The sequence below is a fragment of the Eptatretus burgeri genome, chromosome 16, assembly GCF_056783735.1.
Source record: "Eptatretus burgeri isolate ZD-2024b chromosome 16, Ebu_testis_v1, whole genome shotgun sequence".
NCBI classification, from domain to species: domain Eukaryota; kingdom Metazoa; phylum Chordata; class Myxini; order Myxiniformes; family Myxinidae; genus Eptatretus; species Eptatretus burgeri.
Window position 1 is genome coordinate 52,296,394 of NC_140976.1, and position 12,747 is coordinate 52,309,140.

At 45.0% G+C, this 12,747-nt stretch overlaps 1 protein-coding gene across 2 annotated transcripts in view; it reads right to left on the minus strand.

Moving 5' to 3' along the window:
• LOC147011068 (double C2-like domain-containing protein alpha) overlaps positions 1-12,747 on the minus strand; it is a 431,659-nt gene that overhangs the window by 101,116 nt on the left and 317,796 nt on the right. For both annotated transcript variants that reach the window (XM_085859768.1, XM_085859769.1), the window contains 3 exons: positions 11,088-11,294; positions 10,559-10,638; positions 10,017-10,091 (listed from right to left, as the gene is read on the minus strand). In XM_085859768.1, the coding sequence (XP_085715894.1) occupies positions 10,017-10,091; positions 10,559-10,638; positions 11,088-11,294 (362 nt within the window). The remainder of the gene's footprint in view (positions 1-10,016; positions 10,092-10,558; positions 10,639-11,087; positions 11,295-12,747) is intronic.

Below are 12,747 nucleotides of genomic sequence, written 5' to 3' on the forward strand. Positions count from 1 at the left end.
CCAGAACACAACACATCATCCAGAACACAACACATTATCCAGAACACAACAATTCATCCAGAACACAACAATTCATCCAGAACACAACACGTCATCCAGCACACAACATATTATCCAGCGCACAACCCATGATCCAGCACACAACACATCATCCAGCACATGACACATCATCCAGCACATGACACATGATCCAGCACACGACACTCCATACAACACACGACACACCATCCAGCACATGACACGTCATCCTTAACACAACACGTCATCCAGCACACAACACATCATCCAGCGCTCAACAGATGATCCAGCACACAACACATGATCCCGCACACAACACATCATCCAGCACACAACACATGATCCAGCACACAACACATTATCCAGCACACAACACATGATCCAGCACACAACACCTGAGCCAGCACACAACACATGATCCAGCATACAACACATGATCCAGCACACGACACACCATCCAGCACACGACACACCATCCAGCACACGACACACCATCCAGCACATGACACATCATCCAGAACACAACACATGATCCAGCACACAACACATAATCCAGCACACAACACATCATCCAGCACATGACACATCATCCAGCACATGACACATGATCCAGCACACGACACTCCATCCAACACACGACACACCATCCAGCACATGACACGTCATCCTGAACACAACACGTCATCCAGCACACAACACATCATCCAGCGCACAACAGATGATCCAGCACACAACACATGATCCCGCACACAACACATCATCCAGCACACAACACATGATCCAGCACACAACACATTATCCAGCACACAACACATGATCCAGCACACAACACCTGAGCCAGCACACAACACATGATCCAGCATACAACACATGATCCAGCACACGACACACCATCCAGCACACGACACACCATCCAGCACACGACACACCATCCAGCACATGACACATCATCCAGAACACAACACGTCATCCAGCGCGCAACACATCATCCAGCGCACAACACATGATCCAGCACACAACACATCATCCAGCATACAACACATCATCCAGCATACAACACATCATCCAGAACACAACAAATCATCCAGCACACAACACATCATCCAGAACACAACACATTATCCAGAACACAACAATTCATCCAGCACACAACACATGATCCAGAACACAACACATCTTCCAGCACACAACACACCATCCAGCGCACAACACATCATCCAGAACACAACACATCTTCCAGCACACAACACATGATCCAGTACATGACACGTCATCCAGCACATGACACGTCATCCAGCACACGACATCATCCAGCACACGACATCATCCACCACACGACATCATCCAGCACAAGACACATCATCCAGCATACAACACATCATCCAGAACACAACACATCATCCAGCACACAACACATCATCCAGAACACAACACATTATCCAGAACACAACAATTCATCCAGCACACAACACATGATCCAGCACACAACACACCATCCAGCACACAACACATTATCCAGAACACAACACATCATCCAGTATACAACACATCATCCAGCACACAACACTCCATCCAGCGCACAACACATCATCCAGAACACAACACATCTTCCAGCACACGACACATGATCCAGCATACGACACATGATCCAGCACACGACACATGATCCAGCACACGACACGTCATCCAGCACACGACACGCCATCCAGCTCATGACACACCATCAAGCACAAGACAAATCATCCAGCACACGACACGTCATCCAGCATATAACACATCATCCAACACACAACACATCATCCAGCACACGACACATCATCCAGAACATGACACATCATCCAGCACACGACACACCATCCAGCACACGACACATCATCCAGCACACGACACATCATCCAGCACACGACACGCCATCCAGCACACGACACGCCATCCAGCACACGACACGCCATCCAGCACACAACACGCCATCCAGCACATGGCACGTCATCCATCGCACGACACCTCATCCATCGCACGACACGTCATCCAGCAAACGACACGTCATCCAGCAAACGACACGTCATCCAGCACACGACACACCATCCAGCACACGACACACCATCAAGCACACGACAAATAATCCAGCACACGACACGTCATCCAGCACACGACACACCATCCAGCACACGACACACCATCCAGCACACGACACACCATCAAGCACACGACACACCATCAAGCACACGACACACCATCAAGCACACGACACACCATCCAGCACACGACACACCATCAAACACACGACAAATCATCCAGCACATGACACGTCATCCAGCACACGACAAACCTTCCAGCACACGACACACCATCGAGCACACGACAAGTCATTCAGCACACGACACGTCATCCAGCACACGACATGTCATCCAGCACACGACACGTCATCCAGCACACGACATCATCCAGCACACAACACATCATCCAGAGCACAACACATCATCCAGCGCACAACACATGATCCAGCACACAACATATCATCTAGCACACAACACATCATCCAGCATACAACACATCATCCAGCATACAACACATCATCCAGCAGATAATACATCATCCAGCACACAACACATTATCTAGAACACAACAATTCATCCAGCACACAGCATATTATCCAGCGCACAACACATGATCCAGCACACAACATATCATCCAGCACGCAACACATAATCCAGCACACAACACATGATCCAGCACACAACACATGATCCAGCACAAGACACACCATCCAACACATGACACACCATCCAGCACACGACACACCATACAGCACACGACACCATCCAGCACCCGACACATCATGCAGCACACAACACATCATCCAGAACACAACACGTCAGCCAGCGTGCAACACATCATCCAGTGCACAACACATGATCCAGCACACAACACATCATCCAGCATACAACACATCATCCAGCATACAACACATCATCCAGAACACAACACATCATCCAGCACACAACACATCATCCAGAACACGACACATCATCCAGAACACAACAATTCATCCAGAACACAACACGTCATCCAACACACAACATATTATCCAGCGCACAACACATGATCCAGCACACAACACATCATCCAGCACACAACACATGATCCAGCACACAACACATGATCCAGCACAAGACACACCATCCAACACACGACACCATACAGCACACGACACCATCCAGCACACGACACATCATGCAGCATACAACACATCATCCAGAACACGACACATCATCCAGAACACAACACATTATCCAGAACACAACAATTCATCCAGAACACAACACGTCATCCAGCACACAACATATTATCCAGCGCACAACACATGATCCAGCACACAACACATCATCCAGCACACAACACATGATCCAGCACACAACACATAATCCAGCACACAACACATCATCCAGCACATGACACATCATCCAGCACACAACACATGATCCAGCACACAACACATGATCCAGCACACAACACATCATCCAGCACACAACACATCATCCAGCACACGACACATCATCCAGCACACAACACATCATCCAGAACACAACACATTATCCAGAACACAACAATTCATCCAGCACACAACACATCATCCAGCACACAACACATCATCCAGCACACAACACACCATCCAGCGCACAACACATCATCCAGAACACAACACATCTTCTAGCACACGACACATGATCCAGCACACGACACGTCATCCAGCACACGACACGTCATCCAGCACACAACACATCATCCAGCGCACAACAGATGATCCAGCACACAACACATGATCCCGCACACAACACATCATCCAGCACACAACACATGATCCATCACACAACACAATATCCAGCACACAACACATGATCCAGCACACAACAGCTGAGCCAGCACACAACACATGATCCAGCACACAACACATGATCCAGCACACAACACACCATCCAGCACACGACACACCATCGAGCACACGGCACATCATCCAGCACACGACACGTCATCCAGAACGCAACACGTCATCCAGCGCGCAACACATCATCCAGCACACAACACATCATCTAGCACACAACACATTATCCAGTATACAACACATCATCCAGCATACAACACATTATCCAGAACACAACACATCATCCAGTATACAACACATCATCCAGAACACAACACATCATCCAGTATACAACACATCATCCAGCATACAACACATCATCCAGTATACAACACATCTTCCAGCACACAACACACCATCCAGTGCACAACACATCATCCAGAACACAACACATCTCCCAGCACACAACACATGATCCAGTACACGACACGTCATCCAGCACACGACACGTCATCCAGCACACGACATCATCCAGCACACGACATCATCCACCACACGACATCATCCAGCACAAGACACATCATCCAGCATACAACACATCATCCAGAACACAACACATCATCCAGCACACAACACATCATCCAGAACACAACACATTATCCAGAACACAACAATTCATCCAGCACACAACACATGATCCAGCACACAGCACGCCATCCAGCGCACAACACAGTATTCAGAACACAACGCGTCAGCCAGAGCGCAACACACCATCCAGCGCACAACACATCATCCAGAACACAACACATCTTCCAGCACACGACACATGATCCAGCACACGACACATGATCCAGCACACGACACATGATCCAGCACACAACACACCATCCAGCACACGACACGTCATACAGCATATAACACATCATCCAACACACAACACTTCATCCAGCACACGACACATCATCCAGAACATGACACATCATCCAGCACACAACACATCATCCAGCACACGACACACCATCCAGCACACGACACATCATCCAGCACACGACACATCATCCAGCACACGACACGCCATCCAGCACACGACACGTCATCCATCGCACGACATGTCATCCAGCAAACGACACATCATCCAGCACACGACACACCATCCAGCACACGACACACCATCCAGCACACGAAACACCATCCAGCACATGACAAATCATCCAGCACATGACACGTCATCCAGCACACGACACACCTTCCAGCACACGACACACCATCCAGCACACGACACACCATCCAGCACATGACACACCATCCAGCACACGAAACACCATCAAGCACACGACAAATCATCCAGCACACGACACGTCATCCAGCACACGACACACCTTCCAGCACACGACACACCATCAAGCACACGACAAGTCATCCAGCACACGACACGTCATCCAGCACACGACATGTCATCCAGCACACGACACGTCATCCAGCACACGACACGTCATCCAGCACACGACATCATCCAGCACACGACACATCATCCAGCACACAACACATCATCCAGAGCACAACACATCATCCAGCGCACAACACATGATCCAGCACACAACATGTCATGTAGCACACAACACATCATCCAGCATACAACACATCATCCAGCATACAACACATCATCCAGCAGATAATACATCATCCAGCACACAACACATTATCTAGAACACAACAATTCATCCAGCACACAGCATATTATCCAGCGCACAACTCATGTTTCAGCGCACAACATATCATCCAGCACGCAACACATAACCCAGCACACAACACATGATCCAGCACACAACACATGATCCAGCACAAGACACACCATCCAACACACGACACACCATCCAGCACACGACACACCATACAGCACACGACACACCATACAGCACACGACACACCATACAGCACACAACATATCATCCAGAACACAACACGTCATCCAGAACACAACACGTCATCCAGCGTGCAACACATCATCCAGTGCACAACACATGATCCAGCACAAAACACATCATCCAGCATACAACACATCATCCAGCATACAACACATCATCCAGAACACAACACATCATCCAGCACACAACACATCATCCAGAACACGACACATCATCCAGAACACAACAATTCATCCAGAACACAACACGTCATCCAACACACAACATATTATCCAGCGCACAACACATGATCCAGCACACAACACATCATCGAGCACACAACAGATGATCCAGCACACAACACGTGATCCAGCACACAACACATGATCCAGCACACAACACATGATCCAGCACACAACACATTATCCAGAACACAACACATTATCCAGCACACAACACGTGATCCAGCACACAACACATGATCCAGCACACAACACATGATCCAGCACACAACACATCAGCCAGCACACGACACACCATCGAGCACACGGCACATCATCCAGCACACGACACGTCATCCAGAACGCAACACGTCATCCAGCGCGCAACACATCATCCAGCGCACAACACATGATCCAGCACACAACACATGATCCAGCATACAACACATCATCCAGCATACAACACATCATCCAGAACACAACACATTATCCAGAACACAACAATTCATCCAGTGCACAACACATCATCCAGCACACAACACATGATCCAGCACACAACACATGATCCAGCACACAACACATGATCCAGCACAAGACACACCATCCAGTGCACAACACATCATCCAGCACACAACACATGATCCAGCACACAACACATGATCCAGCACAAGACACACCATCCAGTGCACAACACATGATCCAGCACACAACACATCAGCCAGCACACAACACATGATCCAGCACACAACATATTATCTAGCACACAACACATCAATTTGTTAAAATGTTTAATCATCAGATACATGTTTGCTAACACTGGGATCTAATGTTGGCAAATTAAACCCACAATGTCCTCAATGGAGGCGCTGATTCATGTCGTCGTTTCCTCGGTGTAAATCCGTTCCAGTGGTTGCTTACATATCCCGTCACCGCTTGAGTAAATATCGTCCTGTCCTCATTTTCATTGTGTGTTCACGTTTTCCTTGTGAGCTCAACGTTGTTTCATCTGAGACATTCGCACTATGAAGCTCCATGCCAAAGATGGCTATTCCAGTTGCCCTCATTTCCAGGTATTATATGGACATTCAGAGTCAAACACACAGACAAGATCATCGCAATTGTCGTGCACTCATCCTGCAGCCGTGACATGAGTAGTAAGCGTTCTTTGTGATCTCAAAACGACACCAAACGGAATTTATTAATTCCGATAAGAACGGCAAAAAACATTATTAATGAATAATTTTTATTAATACATTTTTTGTTACATTTTGCGTGGTTGCTAAAAACGCAGATGATCACGTGGAAAAAAAATCCATGGAAAAGGCTGTTTGTGTATCCCACTATTACGTTGCAATTGGTCACTGGATTTGACACCGAACCAAATTTTTATTGCGTGCCCTGGTAAAGCTACAAGTACAAAGTTTGAATCGTGAAGTTGCACTTTTGAGTTGACTTACTGGACACAACTTCAAGGTTGTGGATCTCCTGATGGTTGTCCATTGGTGCATTTGTGGACCTCCCCCCCCCCCCCCACTCCCATATTTGGAGAGGATCTAGACTAAAAGGGTCTAAACCTCTATGAAGAACGGAACCCAGCTGATTACCCAGGCGGTTGGAATATATATATATATATATATATATATATATATATATATATATATATATATATATATATATATATATATATATATATATATATATATATTCCTTACAAGTCAATACAGTTCCTACTTTCGGAATGCAAGTATTTCAAAGGTTGCAGTTGAGATAAAGTTAATTATCTGGTGTTGTCGAATTAGTATTATTGAAATTTGAAAATTTACAGGTGAATATTGATCTCAGACCATCCAACGGCCTCATCTCAAACCATCAGTTCGAATTCAGACTCGGTCATTCCCTCCTGTACCTGATAATTCTGCTCTCCTAACAATTGATGGAGGTCCTCAGTTTCAGACATGAGATCAGGGCTATCTCCTCTGGGCACATCTTACGCACGTCACACAACCTGACACCGTGTCTTGCTCTTCAAAACACTGCCTACAGCATTGAAAGCCTCCTCTCGGCTTACTGGCGTGATCCTCTCATCTATTCTGCCTGTCAAGGATGGAGAGCCCATATGCAGTATCTTGGTCCAGTTCTGTTCCTGAGCTTCATCAACAACCTTTAGAATTCCCTGGAAAATCCTGCTTAATCATTTCTCCGATAAGTCCACTCTCTGTCTGTGTCTGTGTCTATTTGTCTGTGTGTGTGTGTGTGTGTGTGTGTGTGTGTGTGTGTGTGTGTGTGTGTGTGTGTGTGTGTGTGTGTTTCCCGTGTGCATATGTCCTTTCATTGATTACTTGAGTCAGATGAAGATGAGGCAACATGACGTTTTCAGATCATTTTTTGGTGTTTTCAGATCATGAAAGATTGCATCTGAATTGAAGGGATTGGTCAAATGTGAAAAATCTCTAACTAAATTGTCATATTTATGTCTCAAAAAAAGTTTTTTTTTTAACATTCACAACCAAATGTCTTAATCTCTGACACTTGAACATATTAATTCAACAACTTCGCTGCCCTTTGATACCCAGGAAGCAATTTATTCTAATAAGAAAGAAAAATCACAATTAATACTTGTTCACCCGAAGCAGCTTTGAACCTAATTGGATTGTAGATTGCATCGCAGAAAGTTTCATTGTTTAACAAAAATAATTTGAAAATATCACTTACGATTTCAACAATTCAAATATATATTCAAAACACACCTGCACAGCTAATTATGTGTCACGCAGCACTGGAATAGAAAAGGCAACTAAACAAGGCAAGCAAGATCCTGTACACGTTTTTTTGCCAAACTCACGTATGACAATCAAGCAATCAGGTTTTATCTACAGGAATTTACACATACAAGCACAAAGTTTAAATTTACAATAGCTTGTGATGAGGAAAAAAAAAAAGGGGGGATGCTTTTTTGCCTTTGATGCACACAAAACCACCTGATGCAAAAGACTTTTTGTCTCTCAATCAAATAATGAGGATCGAGCAAGCCGCTCACTGGGTTCCGTAGGCAGGGAAGCGTCGTGGGAAGGGAAATGGGATGGGCGGCTGTTTTCCGCAGACTCGGTGACAATGGCGGCACCGACTCGATAAAGATGGCTAATTGACCACATTAATGTGCCAGGGCGGCCAAGCTGGTGGCACTTGTCAGTGAACAGAGATGTTGGTTACAATCTGGCTTTGAACAAGGCAATCCAGCCTCGTATTGATTTCCCAAAGTCTGCATTTCCAACAATAAATTCCTTCCTTAAGTTTCCCCTTATGTAATAACCTATTAACTGCTTCACAAAAACATTAACATTCAATTAATTAATCAGATGATGTGCATTTCCTCATACAAATTAAAAGATTCATTATATATTTATATAATAATGTTAAAATATTTTTTCTGAATATTATTCCACCGTTCAAATTAATTCTCGTACACGTTCCAAAAAGCATCCTTTGGGATGTATGTGGACAGAACTTTGAAATGATTTATTTGTGATTCTCGTGGGATATTAAGGATTTGTTTCTCGATGTTATTCGTCCATTTAAACACAATTTAATTTTATCGGCATGCATGCATTTGTTTAGGGCTTCCCTAACACATTTAAAAATTGAACATGGAAGATCGGATAAAAATTTCCACTGCTAAGGAAAAAAAAAATAATAATAATATATCTACAAGTGTGCAGAATAGCCTGTGGGTTCATTTCCCTCACAAATGGATCTGCAGAGAAATACGATTGGAAACAACAAAAACATTGCAGATGTTTATGGCCAATTCCTCTTGAATTTCACAGTGAAGTCCAGCAAGCTCTTCACCCGGAGGTTGGGGGGGGGGGGGGGTAAACCAGCGGCTCTGCTCAACAGGTACCGATCGGCCAGGTCAAATCCACCGAAATGTCAGGTACGATACCGCTCGCATCCCAAATACCTACACACATGATGGCTCTGCCCCGTTATACAACCACTGGAGCTGCTACTCACCTTGCTGGCTCCAGGAAGTAGGTGCAGCTTGACGTAAGGGTCAGCTAAGCCATTGGAATCCATGGGTTTGAGTCCCTGAAAAAAAAAAATTAAATTTTTAAAGCTTACAATATTCAGAAAAAAACAATTTCAATTTTGGGGCAAAAACTCGTTCCACTGTGCATGATGACAATTAGGCTAAGGGTAAAAGGGCAACCAAAGCACAGCAGAAGCAATTATTCCAATTTGCTCCTCAATACCTTTCATTTATTCCTTCCCCTGTAACATAATTCATCCACGCATTTTATTCCTTCAAATGCAAAGGATTTGACTGACAAAAGCCTTCTTTTTAACCGATTCACAAGAAGCTGCTAAGACAAGCAAATTAAAGCCAACAAATCGCAAAGGATTAGGAAATCCACGAGTTGTGTGCAAACAGAGGCGAAGGACGAAGTGGTCGTGCGGTGATGGGACTAGAGGTGAGTGCGCCCGTTTGCTATGGTCATTTGCTGTGCTGTCGGAAACCACAGCATGTGTGGTGATGCAGACTCGATTACATCTACCTTTCCCTTGAGAATGGTGCAGTGCAGAGCATTGTTTTCTTGGTCATACAACAGACTGAAGTCCAAGAGTCCCAGAGTGGCTGAAAAAAATATATAAAAAAGAAACAACCCTAAACATTTAAGACATTGCATGCAATTTATAGACTTTGTCTTACCAAATGGCTGAATCTCATGTTCACGAAAGGCTTAAAAAAAACATGATCCTTCACTCTTTTGTACAGATAAAAAAAAATGCTGCACTTGGATGAAACCTCCCAGTTAATCACCCTTTTGGCAATAATGATGAAATGTCCTTTGAGGCTTCCGTGTCACCATCTGCCACATAACTGCAAGCACCATTTCTACGCCGAAAGTCCATAATCAATGCCAAGCAAAGATGTCTATATAGTCACAAAACAGACTTATTTGATAACATCAGACGAGGTAACAACAAAAATATTACATCACTTCCCCTTCAACCAAGATTAGAGAACCTTTAAGCTGTCAAGTAAAGTTATATCTGGAACACAAGCTGGAAGAAAACACTTACTGGTATCGTCCGAGTCGTAGCTGTCATCTGCCACTTCGTCCGTGACCTGCCCATACGGTTCAGCACCACTTGCTCCTCCAGTGGTGGTTCCCAGCACAGCTGAAGCTGTAGCGACAGCACCATCTCGCTCATCAGCTCGAGCTCCTTTGTGAGGATCTGCTAGAGATGTCACGGTACTAGGCGGTCGTTTGTGACCCGTCCCCATAGCTGCAGGGAAGGTACAAGGAATGCGAGGAAAGTAGTCTGAAATCTGCTTAATAGGACGCACAGGTTTGGGGCACACATCAATGGCCATATGATCCCAGATTCGAAGCTCCATGGGAAGCCGTCGTGACCTGGGGCGAAAACCTTCGCCGTCTCCTGCCCCCCCAGCCAGCCCGGCGTCCGAACCAGGCTCTGAGAGCCGAGCCACAGTTGGCCGTTATAAGCAGGCGAGTGGGTAGGAGCTGGCAGGGCAGGAGATCCGTTAGGTTGAAGCGACAAGGCGTACAAAAATCCTGGGTTAATCCCAATTACCTAAACCAGGTAAGATTCCAACTCTTCTGTGCTGGAGATCCCTGAAAAAAAAAAAAACAATGATGAAGTAGCGGAGAGGAAAAGCCAGTGCAGCACGTGTTGCCGAAAGCTAACATAGGTGACAGCGCTCACAGGCGAAACGACCAGAAATAGAGCACAATTAATTGGTTCTGACGGAAAGAGGCTCCGAGGCTCCACCCTGTTTGGCAGCAGAAATGATCCTTGGCTCAATACGCCTGCTCATATCTCTGTCCACATGTCGGGCTTTTCTGATTTCTCTGGCTGCATTATTCATGAGACATACCCATTGCACTGGGGGGTGGCTGCCTGTTAGACTGACTCCTCCACGCACCAAAATCTTTTTTTCCGCAACTCTTTTGTGAAACACTCAGAACTTTGGAGGGAGGAAAAAAAAAATGAAACTTTGACAGTAGAACTGCCGAGGTGCAAAATCAAAGAACCCACAGAATGTTATCATTCTCTCATGGTATAAAACGATCACATCCTTGCAATGGATGGCACATGCCGAACGAGATCACGTACTGAATTGGCAATTCTGCGGAACTCAGACCAAGTGTGATCCACCCATTCCAAATAAATGACTCGTCACCCATCCCTTTGCATGAGATGAACCATGACAAAGCGTGCACATGACATGGGATCTGGGCTTCGTTTATGATGAAATAACGTGCATCATGAAAAAAAACAAAACTATTTTCCACAAGTGTTCCATACAATACAAACACGGAAGGTTCACAGGTTGTTCCTCTGCTATCCTGAGTCGTGAGAAAGCACCTGTTACTCTGACTGTGTTATTAATAAGCAGAACAAGTATAAATATAAGAACAATTCCACCCAAGAAAAAAAATATATATATATATACATCCACATTGTATTTTTGGCTCTTCTGATTCAAAACAGTCAATTGTCAAACATCCACAGCAATCAAACCACACATAATGCATTACTTGTATCATCATTTGGGCTTTCCAATCAAATACAATTTCACATAGTTATTCTTCCAAGCATTATTAATTCTTACAATTACAATTCTTCATCATAAGTAGTGTGAAAACTGTTAACACTACAGTGATATAAAAAAAAATTGGTACATAGATAGACTAGAACGGCACTCCGTAGAGCA